The sequence below is a fragment of the Oncorhynchus nerka genome, linkage group LG13, assembly GCF_034236695.1.
Source record: "Oncorhynchus nerka isolate Pitt River linkage group LG13, Oner_Uvic_2.0, whole genome shotgun sequence".
Taxonomy (NCBI): domain Eukaryota; kingdom Metazoa; phylum Chordata; class Actinopteri; order Salmoniformes; family Salmonidae; genus Oncorhynchus; species Oncorhynchus nerka.
In genome coordinates, this window is record NC_088408.1 from 84,446,778 (window position 1) to 84,465,601 (window position 18,824).

The 18,824-nt window shown below is 49.9% G+C and overlaps 1 protein-coding gene across 1 annotated transcript in view; it reads right to left on the reverse strand.

Moving 5' to 3' along the window:
* Positions 1-320: 320 nt before the first annotated feature.
* The window catches only part of LOC115140282 (zinc finger SWIM domain-containing protein 6-like), a 72,585-nt gene continuing 54,081 nt past the window's right edge, over positions 321-18,824 (reverse strand). The window contains exons 6-14 of the mRNA XM_065026778.1: positions 18,083-18,253; positions 16,062-16,208; positions 15,697-15,843; positions 13,583-13,843; positions 9,022-9,157; positions 4,410-4,567; positions 4,144-4,307; positions 3,976-4,057; positions 321-2,003 (exon numbers count right to left, since the gene is read on the reverse strand). Coding sequence (XP_064882850.1) covers positions 1,138-2,003; positions 3,976-4,057; positions 4,144-4,307; positions 4,410-4,567; positions 9,022-9,157; positions 13,583-13,843; positions 15,697-15,843; positions 16,062-16,208; positions 18,083-18,253 — 2,132 coding nt within the window. The 3' untranslated portion in view covers positions 321-1,137. The remainder of the gene's footprint in view (positions 2,004-3,975; positions 4,058-4,143; positions 4,308-4,409; positions 4,568-9,021; positions 9,158-13,582; positions 13,844-15,696; positions 15,844-16,061; positions 16,209-18,082; positions 18,254-18,824) is intronic.

Genomic DNA, 18,824 nt, shown 5'->3' on the forward strand with positions numbered 1-18,824 from the left:
CTGGTCAGCCGAACCTCCCCCTCGGGTCCGACCCTGGTCAGCCGAACCTCCCCCTCGGGGCCGACCCTGGTCAGCCGAACCTCCCCCTCGGGGCCGACCCTGGTCAGCCGAACCTCCCCCTCGGGGCCGACCCTGGTCAGCCGAACCTCCCCCTCGGGGCCGACCCTGGTCAGCCGAACCTCCCCCTCCGGGCCGACCCTGGTCAGCCGAACCTCTCACTCGGGGCCGACCCTGGTCAGCCGAACCTCTCCCTAGGGGCCGACCCTGGTCAGCCGAACCTCTCTAGGGGCCGACCCTAGGGGCCGACCCTGGTCAGCCGAACCTCTCCCTAGGGGCCGACCCTGGTCAGCCGAACCTCTCCCTAGGGGCCGACCCTGGTCAGCCGAACCTCTCCCTAGGGGCCGACCCTGGTCAGCCGAACCTCTCCCTAGGGGCCGACCCTGGTCAGCCGAACCTCTCCCTAGGGGCCGACCCTGGTCAGCCGAACCTCTCCCTAGGGGCCGACCCTGGTCAGCCGAACCTCTCCCTCGGGGCCGACCCTGGTCAGCCGAACCTCCCCCTCGGGGCCGACCCTGGTCAGCCGAACCTCCCCCTCGGGGCCGACCCTGGTCAGCCGAACCTCCCCCTCGGGGCCGACCCTGGTCAGCCGAACCTCCCCCTCGGGGCCGACCCTGGTCAGCCGAACCTCTCACTCGGGGCCGACCCTGGTCAGCCGAACCTCTCCCTAGGGGCCGACCCTGGTCAGCCGAACCTCTCCCTAGGGGCCGACCCTGGTCAGCCGAACCTCTCCCTAGGGGCCGACCCTGGTCAGCCGAACCTCTCCCTAGGGGCCGACCCTGGTCAGCCGAACCTGTCCCTAGGGGCCGACCCTGGTCAGCCGAACCTGTCCCTAGGGGCCGACCCTGGTCAGCCGAACCTCTCCCTAGGGGCCGACCCTGGTCAGCCGAACCTGTCCCTAGGAGCCGACCCTGGTCAGCCGAACCTATCCCTAGGGGCCGACTCTGGTCAGCCGAACCTGTCCCTAGGGGCCGACCCTGGTCAGCCGAACCTGTCCCTAGGGGCCGACCCTGGTCAGCCGAACCTGTCCCTAGGAGCCGACCCTGGTCAGCCGAACCTGTCCCTAGGGGCCGACCCTGGTCAGCCGAACCTCTCCCTCACCAGCATCATGAGTTTCTTCTTTCCCTTATAGATCTGTTTGAGGTTGTCTATGAACTGTGTGAACTGGATGTGTCCATCTTGGGCCATGAGGAACGTCTCCCGGGTCTTCACCAGGAACTCTATGAACTCGCTGTAGTGGCGTGGGCTGATGTGCGTGAGGCGAGAGTGCGTGGTGTTGATGTAGGCCCCGATGGTAGCATCCAGCAGCTGCCTGAGAGGAGCTTTGTCCAGTGACATCAGCTTCCCAGAGTTCCTGCGGCTGTGCAGTGCGGACACCAGCCCCGGTGTGGTCAGTGTGCACCGCCGCAAAATATCCGACAGCACCGTGGCACACTTCACACTCTTCACCACCAGGGGGATGACGGCGGCCAGCTCGTTCTTTCCCAGCGAGTGACTCAGAGCGCAGGCCCACAGCACGTCGTTGATGGCTGGGTGGGTATCCTGGTTGTAGCTGAGGCTTAGATGAGCCATGGCTAGCGTGGCTAGCTTGTACGCCCTCATAGGGTACCCCCTGTGCTCCATGTACCTGGCTATCGTGAACAGCTGTGTGTAGCTCATCCCCGTGGCGGCCGCGTCCAGAACGATCTGGTAGGCCGTCTCGAAGGCTATGTGGTCCTTCTCGCAGAGCGTGAGGGCGGAGAGGGCACAGTTCTGGGGGTCCTTCATGGCACACTGCAGGGCCAGGGTCCGGGCGGAGGAGGCCAGGTTCTCCTGCTGGTGACAGTCCAGGTGCAGCCGGACGATGGTGGTGTTGGACATGACGGTGGTGGCCACGATGCTGGTGGCCTCAGTCGGGGTGAAGAGGGTGAACCAACTCTGCATGATGCTGTCCAACGCATACACCCCTGACACACACACAAACACACACACCACACACACACAAGAACGAGAAGTCAGAGAGTTAGCAGAGTAATTTGAATAACAATATTTATTTTGAAGCCCTCATTCTGAACTAAATATATACTTAACTAAATATGAACTAAATACAGTGAGCTCCAAAAGTATTGGGACAGTGACACATTTGATGTTGTTTTGGCTCTGTACTCCAGCACTTTGGATTTGAAATAATAAAAAGGGGGTTCTACTAAAGTAATGTACGGAATTGTTTTAAGATGGCCATAGCAGGGATCATTTAGCTATTTGATATTGAAATGTAAGACCCCTTAAGGGGTTTATTTGATGAAACATTGAATTTGGCATCACTGCTATTAACAGATTCACTACATGGAACAAGATAGTCCCCCCAAAAAATCTAAAGGAAGTTTGTTCTGAAGTGACTGTCCTATATCTGAGTGAGATACAGTATAAGAAAGATCAGGAAACATTTTACACACATTGTAGGCCAAACCGTTTGGATACTACAGACATTTTCGTGAGAAGACCGATTTTCGGGATGTCTCACGGTCTGACGAACACCGCTCTAGCTCTGCCACCTTTCACCACAGATGTCTCACGGTCTGACGAACACCGCTCTAGCTCTGCCACCTTTCACCACAGATGTCTCACGGTCTGACGAACACCGCTCTAGCTCTGCCACCTTTCACCACAGATGTCTCATGGTCTGACGAACACCGCTCTAGCTCTGCCACCTTTCACCACAGATGTCTCATGGTATGACGAACACCGCTCTAGCTCTGCCACCTTTCACCACAGATGTCTCATGGTCTGACGAACCCCGCTCTAGCTCTGCCACCTTTCACCACAGATGTCTCACGGTCTGACGAACACCGCTCTAGCTCTGCCACCTTTCACCACAGATGTCTCGCGGTCTGACGAACACCGCTCTAGCTCTGCCACCTTTCACCACAGATGTCTCGCGGTCTGACGAACACCGCTCTAGCTCTGCCACCTTTCACCACAGATGTCTTATGGTCTGACGAACACCGCTCTAGCTCTGCCACCTTTCACCACAGATGTCTCACGGTCTGACGAACATCGCTCTAGCTCTGCCACCTTTCACCACAGATGTCTCATGGTCTGACGAACACCGCTCTAGCACTGCCACCTTTCACCACAGATGCGTAAGGGCGATATCGGCGGATGCAGTAGATTGAGCCCACGCAAAATAGCAGATATCTCTAGCTTAAACGGGTGTTCATGATGATTTTTGTATTATGTTCATTCAATTTCCGCGGGGCCGGGGAAATTGTCAGCTTTAATTTGGGGGTATTTTTATCCATATTGGGTGAACCATTTAGAATTGAAAGCACTTTTTGTACATAGTCCCCTATTTTAGGGGACCAAAACTAAATGGGACAATTTCACTTGGGTATTAAAAAAAGTATCATATTCATAGCACAAAAAGGTCCCATATTCATAGCACACAATTGTGACTCTACAAATTTGTCAGATGCATTTGCGGTTTGTTTTGGTTGTGTTTCAGATAATGTTTTACGCCCAATAGAAATTAATGTTAAATAATGTATTGTGTCATTTTGGAGTCACTTTTATTGTAAATAAGAATAGAACATGTTTCTGAACACTTCTACATTAATGTGGATGTTACCATGATTACGGATAATCCTGAATTAATTGTGAATAATGATGAGGGAGAAAGTTAGAGGCACAAATATCATACCCCCAAGACATGCTAACCTCTCACCATTACAATAACAGGGGAGGTTAGCATTTTTGGGGTGTATGATATTTATGCCTCTAACTTTTCATACATTTGTTTAGTAGAACCCCCCTTGTATTATTTCAAATCCAAAGTGCTGGAGTAGAGAGCCAAAACAATCCAACATGTGTCACCGTCCTGATCATTCTGGAGCTCACGCTTTGTGGTATATCATAGGAAGGGAAACGTTGTACACTTACCTACTTCAGTGGCACAGGTAACTAACCACCGTACCATCTCCCTCCTCCTCCAGTTCAACGTAGACAGGGTTATCCTCATCACCTGTGAATGAGAGACAGTTAGGGATGGTAGAGAGGTGTAAGTGTGTGTGTGTGTGTGTGTGTGTGTGTGTGTGTGTGTGTGTGTACCTGTAGCCCCAGCTCCAGTGAGACTTTGAGCAGTGTGATGTCTGGCAGGCTGTCCATCAGAGTAGCGATCTTGAAGGCATCCTGGCCCAGTTTAAAGATGTGAGATGAGGAATGGATGTTCTTCTGGATGGACTCTAGTACAGTCTCCAGCTTACGACTATCACCTGGACCAACAGAACAACCACATACAGTACAATGACAAAGGGACCAAAATGTATGTATGTGTGTGTTTGTGTATGTGTGTGTGTGTGTGTATGTGTGTGTACCTTTGGCTGCAGTGAGCATGGTGGAGGCCAGTTCACACTGCTGGGACTCTATGTGGGTGAGTGTGAACCAGCGAGGGTAACGGTTAGGGACCACAGACACCATGTGATGGGGTCGCGACAGGTCACCTGACGAGGCGGTGGACTCCAACACAGGCAACCTGAGGAGCACAGAAAAACCACAAGGCTGATTTGGATCAAACACACACAAACACAAGCACGTGTACAAAGTATAATCAGCAAGATTGTGTCAGTGTTCTGGAGTACATTAAAGGTGTTGGCATACTGCAATTTACTTCCAACCAAGTCCTTCATTACAGAACTGAAGCAACAGTAGCATAATGACTGTTTTCTTGACTTGAATTACTGGTAATTAAGAACATAGGCCTGCTATACCTGCTTGCCAAAATATATCACAATATTTTTCTTATTTTTGATGGCATTTTCTGTTTCTGAATAATAAAAGTCTAAATATGTTATGAGTAGTGCATGACCCTAGGATGGCAGTAAGTTCATTATAAGTTGTTTTAATGTCTTTCTCTATTCTTATGGTTTTATACTCAACCAAACTGACAGTTAAGTAGTCCAATTTGCAGAACTTTTCATTTACTTAGCACTTTATACAAATACCGTTATAGACAGTATTGTAAAGATCCATACCGGTATGTGGATCCATACCAGTGTACATTAAAAGACGATGCATCACCCAGCCCTAGTGTAAACAGGCTTTATAGGTCTTACGCATCAGCAGACAGACAGACATTGAAATATACAATATTCTTGTCTTTATGTGTGCTACTGTGGGCAGCTCATCTCAGTTTCAAACCTCATCTTCCAGCACAGTTGCAAAGGTCTCTCTTGCTGCCTTGGAAAGAGAAGAGAACCTGGGCAGATCTCAACCAATCACAAAGCTAATTGAGTCCATGGGGAAATGAGCGGATTCATCTTCCAGCCCTCTATGCCTGGACACACATCAAACCCATACGCACCCACCCACACACACCCACCCACCCACCCACCCACACACATAAAAGCAACGTTACAAGACTATGCTAAATGGCAATTTGATTTCAGAGAAAAGGGCCAGAGACACTATTGCTACGTGAGGAATACCTCCAAGTCTGGTTCTAATGTTGATTATTAGCTGAAGTATGTCAGGCCCAGACAAGGTAAACGCCTGGCCAACAGTCTGACTAGATAAAGGTGAGCGAAAGCAAGACGAGACTTGGTGTGAAATGGAGACGTGCCGATGCCAAAGCGACAAGGGGTCCGTTCCAAACACATCTAAAGATCTGCTAAAACACTGGGGGATTCTGGACCATTGTGGGGTGGAACTAAGCAAAATGTCTCTCCCTAAAGATGGAACCCTCGTCAACATTCCTACCTTTGTGTGTCTTACAGAGACCCACTGGTGGGGACTGATTGTGGAGATTTTATAAGCCAAGCTTGGAAAGTACTTCATGTTTGAGTCAAAATCTGAACTGTCTGGGCTATTGGCCATCATATCTGCCACCAATTCTCCTTATAGGACACATCACTGCACTCTATACTCCTCTGTAAACTGGTCATCTCTGTATACCCGTCGCAAGAACCACTCGTTGATGCTTATTTATAAAACCCTTTTAGGCCTCATTCCCCCCTATCTGAGATATCTACTGCAGCCCTCATCCTCCACATACAACACCCGTTCTGCCAGTCACATTCTGTTAAAGGTCCCCAAAGCACACACATCCCTGGGTCGCTCCTCTTTTCAGTTCGCTGCAGCTAGTGAATGGAACGAGCTGCAGCAGACACTCAAACTGGACAGTTTTATCTCAATCTCTTCATTCAAAGACTCAGCCATGAACACTCTTACTGACAGTTGTGGCTGCTTTGTGTGATGTATTGTTGTCTCTACCTTCTTGCCCTTTGTGCTGTTGTCTGTGCCCAACAATGTTTGTACCATGTTTTGTGCTGCTACCATGTTGTTATTGTGTTGCTACCATGCTGTGCTGTCATGTGTTGCTGCCTTGCTATGTTGTTGTCTTAGGTCTCTCTTTGTAGTGATGAGTTGTCTCTCTTGTTGTGATGTGTGTTTTGTCCTATATTTATATTGTATTTATTTATTTTAATCCCAGGCCCACGTCCCCGCAGGAGGCCTTTTGCCTTTGGGAGGCCGTCATTGTAAATAACAATTTGTTCTTAACTGACTTGCCAAGTTAAATAAAGGTTCAATACATTTAAAAAATATATATTGTTGTTCAATGCAATGACACAGAAGGGGCATCATCTATTCCACATCAAAACGAATCCATTGCTAGTGTAAAGTACGTCACACTGCTCACTTCCTCCCATACCTAGAGCAAACTCGGGACCTCTGCCTTGTTAGCACACGTGACCGCCCTCCTGATGCGTTTTACCAGTCGGCGTCCGACGAAAAGCTAGCTATTCACTGGCACAAGTGGGAACACACATACTTTCATGAAGACACTTAGCCTTGACTTGAATCCATTTAACAGTAAGCCATAACACACCATCAGTCCCAAGCGACTGATGAGGGCAGCTCTGGTGTCAGATTGGTCCTGAGGCACTATAGCGCCCTGTCACAGCAGGGTGGGATGCTTTGAGAGAGAGGGGGAGAGGAACATATATTGTCCCGAAGCCACTCCTGCGTTGTCTTGGCTGTGTGCTTAGGGTCGTTGTCCTGTTGGAATGTGAACCTTCACCCCACTCTGAGGTCCTGAGCGCTCTGGAGCAGGTTTTCATCAAGGATCTCTCTGTACTTTGCCCCGTTCATCTTTCCCTCGATCCTGACTAGTCTCCAAGTCCCTGCTGCTGAAAAATACCCCAACAGCATGATGCTGCCACCACCATTCCATCTCTGCAAGCGGGCTGTCATGTGCCTTTTACTGAGCAGTGGCTTCCGTCTGGCCTGATTGGTGGAGTGCTGCAGAGATGGTTGTCCTTCTGCAAGGTTCTCCCACCTCCATAGAGGAACTCTGCTGCTCTGTCAGTGACCATAGGGTTATTGGTAACCTCCCTGACCAAGGTCCTTCTCCCCCGATTGCTCAGTTTGGCCAGGCGGATAGCTCTAGGAAGAGTCTTGGTGGTTCCAAACTTCTTCCATTTAAGAATGATGGAGGCCACGGTGTTCTTGCTGACCTTCATTCCTGCAAACATTCTTTGTTACCTTTCCCCATAATCCTGTCTCAGAGCTCTACGGACAAATCCTTCGACCTCGTGCCTTGGTTTTTGCTCTGACATGTACTGTCAACTGTGGGACCTTATGTAGACAGGTGTGGGCCTTTCCAAATCATGTCCAATCACTTGAATTTACCACTGGTGGACTCCAATCAAGTTGTAGAAACATCTCAAGGATGATCAGTGGAAACAGGATGAACCTGAATTCAATATCGAGTCTCATAGCAAAGGGTCTGAATACTTATGTAAATAAGGTTTCTGTTTTTTACATTTGCAACAATAAAAAATGATGGGGTATTGTGATGTCATTATGGGATATTGTGTGTAGGTAGATTGATGAGGGAAAACATGTATTTAATCTATTTTAGAATAAGGCTGTAACGTAACAACATGTGGAAAAAGGGAAGGGGTCAGAATACTTTCAGAATGCAAAATAGATAGAAGTGAAAGAGAGCAACTATATATCCAGTTCTTTCATAGTCTGGTCCTGGTTTCTGGTGAACATCAGTGAGACTACTGAACTCTTTACCTCCTGGTTTTCACCCTCAGACAAAGTAAACACTTCACAAACGTCATTTCACTTCCCCAATCTATCCATCACAGGAGCCGCTGGAAACCTCTTCTCAAGACATCTTCCTGATATACAAAAGCTCCCCAAGCCACCGCAGACTATCAGTGGAGGCTACATGGAACAGTCATTTCACACTAGCGGGATACCAATCTTCATAAATTCAGGTGTTATTCCAACGCCCCTGCACTAGTGAAATCAGCAGGGTGTGTGTTCAGTACATACACACTACTTCCTTGAGCTGAATAGAACTCCTTAGCACTAAGCAGTGGTTTGAATAAGGAGAGGCTGCGTAAGTCTATCATAGTGTTCTAATGGGTTGATAAAAGCCAGTCCTTTTACCTGGCCTCTATATTTAACCAGCAGCCCCTGTCCCGTGGGAGAGGGAAGGTATACGCTGCCATCACATTAAACCAGCACCACATTGAACACATGTATTATGTGACAGACAGACAGACACCCAGGTCCCTGGAGTAGCTAGACGTGGCCACAATATTCTACCTCACCCTCTCCTTACACAGGGCGAGGCGAGGCCTGACTAAGGTATAGTTTGGGCACTACTCAAGCCAAAGTTTTTCGGCTTGCATATTTCAGTGCCCAATGATACGTGACGTAGCTCTCATTCATTGACAATCATTAAGCGTCGCCAGTGTTAGCAGTGTTCACAAAGCATCTCAATGAGAAGCCAATGGCAAAGAGGTTTTGGTGTTAGCCATGTAGCTGTCCTGACACTGTTGACCAGGTGTGTGAGAGCCATCTCATAACACAGTCATTAAAATCTCATTAACATCATTCATCCAGCTCCCCCTTCCAAAAAGAATATCAAAACAGAGCCACTCCGCAACTAATAATAAAAGAGAGCCTCACCGCATGGCTCTGAGTGCAATCTTGTACGCCAGTTCAGCGTCGTGAGGTAGGAGAGAGGTGAAGAGGTAGCGGGTGAAGGTGTGCATGGGAACACTCTCTCTGTGGACAATCTCTCCGTGGCCGCTGTACGGCCCACCTGGAGGTACAAGGAGAGAAGAAGAACACGGGACAGAAGACATGTGGTTCAGACAGGAAGTCAGGGTGACACAGTTCGCTGATGGAACAAAGACAGAAATATCAGTTGCAAAAACAGGAAATGCATTTAATTTAACATTGGTGGAGTTAAGGAGAATGTTTTAATTGCTAAATTGTAATTACTTCGCCACAACGGCCTATTTATTGCCTTACCTCCCTAATCTTACCTCTTTTGCACAAACTGTATGTAGATTTTTTTGCCTATTGACTGTATGTTTGTTTATTCCATGTGTAACTCTGTGTTGTTGTTTGTGTCGCACTGCTTTGCTTTATCTTGGCCAGATCGCAGTTGTAAATGAGAAATTATTCTCAACTGGCCACCTGGTTAAATAAAAGGTGAAATATATAGAGTATAAATATACAGTATGTCACAAAAGTGAGTACACCCCTCACATTTTGTAAATATTTGAGTATATCTTTTCATGTGACAACACTGAAGAAATGACACTTTGCTTCAATGTAAATTAGTGAGTGTACAGCTTGTATAACAGTGTAAATTTGCCGTCCCCTCAAAATAACTCAACACACAGCCATTAATGTCTAAACCGCTGGCAACAAAAGTGAGTACACCCCTAAGTGAAAATGTCCAAATTGCCAATTAGCCATTTTCCTTCCCCGGTGTCATATGACTCATTAGTGTTACAAGGTCTCAGGTGTGAATGGGGAGCAGGTGTGTTCATTTTTTGGTGTCATCGCTCTCACACTCCCTCATACTGACTGGTCACTGGAAGTTCAACATGGCACCTCATGGCAAAGAACTCTCTGAGGATCTGAAAAAAAGAATTGTTGCTCTGCATAAAGATGGCCTGGGCTATAAGAAGATTGCCAAGACCCTGAAACTGAGCTGCAGCACGGTGGCCAAGACCATACAGCGGTTTAACTGGACAGGTTCCACTCAGAACAGGCCTCGCCATGGTCGACCAAATAAGTTGAGTGCACGTGCTCAGCGTCATATCCAGAGGTTGTCTTTGGGAAATAGACGTATGAGTGCTGCCAGCATTGCTGCAGAGGTTGAAGGGGTGGGGGGTCAGCCTGTCAGTGCTCAGACCATACACCGTACACTGCATCAAATTGGTCTGCATGGCTGTCATCCCAGAAGGAAGCCTCTTCTAAAGATGATGCACAAGAAAGCCCACAAACAGTTTGCTGAAGACAAGCAGACTAAGGACATGGATTACTGGAACCATGTCCTGTGGTCTGATGAGACCAAGTTAAACTTATTTGGTTCAGATGGTATCAAGTGTGTGTGGCGGCAACCAGGTGAGGAGAACAAAGACAGGTGTGTCTTGCCTACAGTCAAGCATGGTGGTGGGAGTGTCATGGTCTGAGCCTGCATGAGTGCTGCCGGCACTGGGGAGCTACAGTTCATTGAGGGAACCATGAATGCCAACATGTGCTGTGACATACTGAAGCAGAGCATGATCCCCTCCCTTCGGAGACTGGGCTGCAGGGCAGTATTCCAACATGATAACGACCCCAAACACACCTCCAAGACGACCACTGCCGTGCTAAAGAAGCTGAGGGTAAAGGTGATGGACTGACCAAGCATGTCTCCAGACCTTAACCCTATTGAGCATCTGTGGGGCATCCCCAAGCAGAAGGTGGAGGAGTGCAAGGTCTCTAACATCCACCAGCTCCGTGATGTCGCTATGGAGGAGTGGAAGAGGACTCCAGTGACAACCTGTGAAGCACTGGTGAACTCCATGCCCAAGAGGGTTAAGGCAGTGCTGGAAAATGATGGTGGCCACACAAAATATTGACACTTTGGGCCCAATTTGGACATTTTCACTTGGGGTGTACTCACTTTTGTTGCCAGCGGTTTAGACATTAATGGCTGTGTGTTGAGTTATTTTGAGGGGACAGCAAATTTACACTGTTATACAAGCTGTACACTCACTACTTTACATTGTAGCAAAGTGTCATTTCTTCAGTGTTGTCACATTAAAAGATATACTCAAATATTTACAAAATGTGAGGGGTGTACTCACTTTTGTGATATACTGTATATACACTGCTCAAAAAAATAAAAGGGAACACTTAAACAACACAATGTAACTCCAAGTCAATCACACTTCTGTGAAATCAAACTGTCCACTTAGGAAGCAACACTGATTGACAATACATTCCACATGCTGTTGTGCAAATGGAATAGACAACAGGTGGAAATTATAGGCAATTAGCAAGACACCCCCAATAAAGGAGTGGTTCTGCAGGTGGTGACCACAGACCACATCTCAGTTCCTATGCTTCCTGGCTGATGTTTTGGTCACTTTTGAATGCTGGCGGTGCTTTCACTCTAGTGGTAGCATGAGACAGAGTCTACAACCCACACAAGTGGCTCAGGTAGTGCAGCACATCCAGGATGGCACATCAATGCGAGCTGTGGCATGAAGGTTTGCTGTGTCTGTCAGCGTAGTATCCAGAGCATGGAGGCGCTACCAGGAGACAGGCCAGTACATCAGGAGACGTGGAGGAGGCCGTAGGAGGGCAACAACCCAGCAGCAGGACCGCTACCTCCGCCTTTGTGCAAGGAGGAGCAGGAGGAGCACTGCCAGAGCCCTGCATAATGACCTCCAGCAGGCCACAAACAGAAACCGACTCCATGAGGGTGGTATGAGGGCCCGACGTCCACAGGTGGCCAACACCGTGCAGGACGTTTGGCATTTGCCTGAGAAGACCAAGATTGGCAAATTTGCCACTGGCACCCTGTGCTCTTCACAGATGAAAGCAGGTTCACACTGAGCACATGTGAAAGACGTGACAGAGTCTGGAGATGCCGTAGAGAACATTCTGCTGCTTGCAACATCCTCCAGCATGACCGGTTTGGCGGTGGGTCAGTCATGGTGTGGGGTGGCATTTCTTTGGGGGGCCGCACAGCCCTCCATGTGCTCGCCAGAGGTAGCCTGACTGCCATTAGGTACAGAGATGAGATCCTCAGACCCCTTGTGAGACCATATGCTGGTGCGGTTGGCCCTGGGTTCCTTCTAATGCAAGACCATGCTAGACCTCATGTGGCTGGAGTGTGTCAGCAGTTCCTGCAAGAGGAAGGCATTGATGCTATGGACTGGCCCGCCCGTTCCCCAGACCTGAATCCAGTTGAGCACATCTGGGACATCATGTCTCGCTCCATCCTCCATGGATGCTTTAGTCCAGGTCTGGGAGGAGATCCCTCAGGAGACCATCCTCCGCCTCATCAGGAGCATGCCCAGGCGTTGTAGGGAGGTCATACAGGCACGTGGAGGCCACACACACACTACTGAGCCTCATTTTGACTTGTTTTAAGGACATTACATCAAAGTCGGATCAGCCTGTAGTGTGGTTTTCCACTTTAATTTTGAGTTTGACTCCAAATCCAGACCTCCATGGGTTGATACATTTGATTTCCATTGATAATTTTTGTGTGATTTTGTCAGCACATTCAACCATGTAAAGAAAAAAATATTTCATAAGAATATTTCATTCATTCAGATCTAGGATGTGTTATTTTAGTGTTCCCTTTATTTTTTTGAGCAGTGTATATATATTTTTAAATGTGTTTAAAAAGAATGGAGAATGATTGCATACAGTATACTTGTGTGTGTTTTTAAGTAGCTAGACGGTGGCATTCATAGTTTCCTCCTCCTAGTCCCGACGAGAAAGGGTCACACATCACAAAGCGCTCTCCATGGCAGTGTTGAATGGGAGACTAGGCCTCCCTCCCCTTGCCTCCGCGGGGTTATTTTACACTGAACAGGCCCCCCAACCACAACACACCCACTAGTCTCTCTTAGGCTTTACAGCCTGGGACTCAATTACCAACCAGGCCAAAGGTAGTTGGTTGTCCTAGGCAGAGGCAGAAGTTAGGGTGGGACTGGCAGTTTGAGTGCTGGGTCTCCGAGATGGCCACCATCTCTCCCACAACCAAACCCCAGCAGTCACATTCTGTCCCAGTACAAGATTATAGTACAATCTGTCTGTGTCAACACAATGTCCCCGGTGTTACTTTGTGAGGTGAGGGAAGGAGAAACTATGGAGAGAGGAGAGAGACTTGGAGAGAGTCTTGGAGAGAGGGAAGGATAAGCTATGGAGAGACTAGGAGAGAAGAGAGAGGAGAGAGACTAGGACTGGAGAGAGGGAAGGAGAAACTATGGAGAGACTAAGAGAGAAGAGAGGAGAGAGAGGAGAGAGGGAAGGAGAAACTATGGAGAGAGGAGAGGAGAGACTATGAGAGAGGAAAGGAGAGAATAGGAGAGAGGAAATGACAGACTAGGAGAGAGAGGAAGGAAAGAGAAAAAGCCCTTTCTGCTTTCACAGCTACAGTAACACACATATCCAAAGCAACCCTATGGAAGATTATTGTACACTTTAACCAATAGTGTGTCCTCACTCTCTAACAGGAAGACGGCTTGCTTGCGGAAGATCTTGACCAGCATGTCATCAAGCTCCACTTCCTGCAGCTTGGCTAATAGCTGCTCTTCGTTGCGACACACCTTCTCCTGGGCATACAGCCCGTCAGGCATCACCCTCTGCTGGCCTAAGCCAATCAGAGCAGTCTCTACGGCCAGCGCCACATACGATTCCCCCTCGCCTAGCAAACGCTGCACTGGAAACCGCTGCAGCTCCGCATGACTCACCACGCTGGAACAGTCTGAGAGAGAAGAGAAAGAGAAAAACAAGAGAAAGAGGGGAGAGAGAGGTCAATGTTCAATAGTCAGTTTATCTGTTCTTTGAGGTTTGGAGGCTCCCTCCTATTCCACATCACTGAGGGCCAGGGCGTCCCAAATAGAACCCTATTTCACACCACTGAGGGTCAGGCCGTCCCAAATAGAACCCTATTTCACACCACTGAGGGTCAGGCCGTCCCAAATAGAACCCTATTTCACACCACTGAGGGTCAGGCCGTCCCAAATAGCACCCTATTTCACACCACTGAGGGGCAGGCCGTCCCAAATAGAACCCTATTTCACACCACTGAGGGGCAGGCCGTCCCAAATAGAACCCTATTTCACACCACTGAGGGTCAGGCTGTCCCAAATAGAACCCTATTTCACACCCCAAATAGAACCCTATTTCACACCACTGAGGGTCAGGCCGTCCCAAATAGAACCCTATTTCACACCACTGAGGGTCAGGCCGTCCCAAATAGAACCCTATTTCACACCACTGAGGGTCAGGCCGTCCCAAATAGCACCCTATTTCACACCACTGAGGGGCAGGCCATCCCAAATAGAACCCTATTTCACACCACTGAGGGGCAGGCCGTCCCAAATAGAACCCTATTTCACACCACTGAGGGTCAGGCTGTCCCAAATAGAACCCTATTTCACACCACTGAGGGTCAGGCTGTCCCAAATAGAACCCTATTTCACACCACTGAGGGTCAGGCTGTCCCAAATAGAACCCTATTTCACACCACTGAGGGTCAGGCTGTCCCAAATAGAACCCTATTTCACACCACTGAGGGTCAGGCTGTCCCAAATAGAACCCTATTTCACACCACTGAGGGTCAGGCCGTCCCAAATAGAACCCCATTTCACACCACTGAGGGTCAGGCCGTCCCAAATAGAACCCTATTTCACACCACTGAGGGTCAGGCCGTCCCAAATAGAACCCTATTTCACACCACTGAGGGTCAGGCCGTCCCAAATAGAACCCTATTTCACACCACTGAGGGTCAGGCCGTCCCAAATAGAACCCTATTCCACACCACTGAGGGTCAGGCCGTCCCAAATAGAACCCTATTTCACACCACTGAGGGTCAGGCTGTCCCAAATAGAACCCTATTCCACACCACTGAGGGTCAGGCCGTCCCAAATAGAACCCTATTCCACACCACTGAGGGTCAGGGTCCCTGAACCCTATTCCACACCACTCCTGTCCCAAATAGAACCATATTCCACACCACTGAGGGTCAGGCCGTCCCAAATAGAACCCTATTCCACACCACTGAGGGTCAGGCTGTCCCAAATAGAACCATATTCCACACCACTGAGGGTCAGGCCGTCCCAAATAGAACCATATTCCACACCACTGAGGGTCAGGCCGTTCCAAATAGAACCCTATTTCACACCACTGAGGGTCAGGCCGTTCCAAATAGAACCCTATTCCACACCACTGAGGGTCAGGCCGTTCCAAATAGAACCCTATTCCACACCACTGAGGGTCAGGCCGTCCCAAATAGAACCCTATTCCACACCACTGAGGGTAAGGCTGTCCCAAATAGAACCATATTCCATATATAGTGCACTACCTTTGACCACAGTATTTGGGACAGGCCCGAGATCTCCAGATACTTTTTTTCCATATCACTGGGCCAAGCTTAGGGTATGCCTTGACTATGTTTGACTAGGAGAGGAGAAAAGAGAAAGACAAGAGGAATGTGAGCGAATGGTGAGCGGTGAGAGGTGGAGGAAAGGGACCATCTGAGTGAGGGAGATGAGAAGAAAAAATTCAAAGAGAAGTAGAGAGAGAGACAGAAGACTAGATGAATATGTTTAGTACCTGAAAGGTCAAGGCATGTGTTGGCCCCCTCCTCTGCCCCCCGTCCCATCTCAGTGAGGGTGCTGAACAGGGTGCCGATGGGATCTAGAGGGTGACCCACCCAGCCCTCCATGTTGGTTATGGAGGTGATACCTTTATGGAGCAGCTCTGTCACGAACAGGACAACACATGTAAACTACCGCTCACAACCCTATTAGGCTGCAGCAACGTCCCAATTAGCAACACTGTGTGCCTCAACTATTTATTGTAGAAACGTTTTCAGCAGGTAAAAGTCCCATTAAATTGGTGGACAACACTTTAGTACTTAATGGGGGTATAGAACGGTGGTATAATATTCATATTCGGTCACTTAAGGGCAGTCTGACCTTTCTTATGTCTGCGGAAATGCTCCAGCTGCCTCTGCTGCTGCCGCCGTAGTGTATTCACCACGGCAATGGCCAATCGCAGTGCTTCACGGGGGTAACCATGGGAACGCAGGGCGTCCACCCGAGCACACGCCGTCGGAACGTGTTCTGAGAGCGAAAGAGACAGATGCTACGTGTCTTGATCACATTCTATAAGGCTTTTGGCTTGTGACCACTCATATTGGCAAAGGGCAACAGACACACACACGCACCGTCCACACAGACAGTCACAACGTCCAACCACACACACAGTCACAACATCCACACACACACAGTCACAACGTCCACACACACACACACCGTCACACACACACACACCGTCACAACGTCCACACACACACACACACCGTCACAACGTCCACACACACACACACCGTCACAACGTCCACACACACACACCGTCACAACGTCCACACACACACACACAGTCACAACGTCCCACACACACACACAGTCACAACGTCCAACCACACACACAGTCACAACGTCCACACACACACAGTCACAACGTCCACCACACACACACACCGTCACACACACACACCGTCACAACATCCACACACACACACCCACCGTCACAACATCCACACACACACACACACACACACACCCACCGTCACAACATCCACACACACACACACACACACACCGTCACAACGTCCACACACACACACCGCCACAACACACACACACACACCGTCCACACACACACACAGTCACAACGTCCACACACACACACAGTCACAACGTCCACACACACACAGTCACAACACACACACACAGTCACAACGTCCACACACACACAGTCACAACACCCACACACATAGTCACAACACCCACACACATAGTCACAACGTCCACACACACACAGTCACAACGTCCACACACACAGAGAGAAACACCGTCCACACACACTCTCATTGTCCACACACACCGTCCACACACACAGAAACACCGTCCAGACACACACAGAAAAACCGTCCACACACGCAACCTTCCATACACACACACAACCACACCCTGATAGTCCACACACACAACTACACCCTGATAGTCCACACACACAACCACACCCTGATAGTCCACACACACAACCACACCCCGCCAATCCACACACACACCGACAGTCCAAACACACACCGACAGTCCAAACACACACACCGACAGTCCACACACACACACACCAACAGTCCACACACACACACACCAACAGTCCACCCCCTACCGTCCACACACACACCCCACCCCCTGTCCACCCACACACCCACCCACACCCCGCCCCCACACATATACGTCCAAACAAACACACACCCACGTCCACAATCCACACAAACACGCACCATCCATACACACACCCACCGTCCATCATCACTCAACACACACACACACCCTGCCCACCACACCCCCACAAACACACACACAGCCCTGCCCCCCACACACACCGCACTGCCCCCACACACACACCCCGCCCCCACACACAACGCACCCACACCCCGCCCCCACACACCGCACCCACACCCCGCCCCCACACATATACATACATACACCCCACCCCCACACCCCCTCCACACACACCGCACACAGACACAGCCCCCAAACACACAGCCCCCCACACACACACACACACCACCCCCCCCCACACATATACATACATACACCCCACCCCACACCCCGCACACAGACACAGCCCCCCACACACACACAGCCACCCCACACAGCCCCCCCCACACACACACCCGCCCCCCCCCCACACATACACCCTGCCCCCCACACACACAGACACCCTGCCCCACACAGACACCGCCCCCACACCCCACCCCACACACATACACCCCGCCCCCCACACATCGCCCCCATACCCCACCCCGACACCGCCCCCACACATACGCACACTGCCCCCCACACAAACACCATCCACACTGTCCTCTTTACACACCCATCATCCCGATACACCCCCCCCAAAAAAACACACACACACTCACCGTGCCACATGGGCCATCCGCGTGTGTCGAAGAGCGAGCCATCCTGGTTGTCGTGGTAACAATAGTTGGCGTAGAGGCCACTGGCGATAATGTGCTGCAGGTGACGGTCCTGCCAATGGAGGTCACACGCCTCGATGGCCCGCGTGAACACCGTCCTGTGGGGACGCAACTCTGACAGGAGAGAAACTAGCATTAGATTGAGGGGAGGGAGGGAGAGAGAAACTAGCATTAGATTGAGGGGAGGGAGAGAGAGAGAGAAACTAGCATTAGATTGAGGGGAGGGAGGGAGGGAGAGAGAGAAACTAGCATTATATTGAGGGGAGGGAGGGATTGAGGGGAGGAGGGAGGGAGAGAGAAACTAGCATTATATTGAGGGGAGGGAGGGAGGGAGAGAGAGAAACTAGCATTCAATTGAGTGGAGGGAGGGAAAGAGAGAAACTAGCATTAGATTGAGGGGAGGGAGGGAGAGAGCGAGAGAAACTAGCATTAGATTGAGGGGAGGGAGGGAGAGAGAGAGAGAAACTAGCATTAGATTGAGGGGAGGGAGGGAGAGAGAGAGAGAAACTAGCATTAGATTGAGGGGAGGGAGGGAGAGAGAGAAACTAGCATTAGATTGAGGGGAGGGAGGGAGAGAGATAGAAACTAGCATTAGATTGAAGGGAGGGAGGGAGGGAGGGAGGGAGGGAGGGAGGGAGGGAGGGAGGAGGGAGGGAGGGAGGGAGGTAGAAACTAGCATTAGATT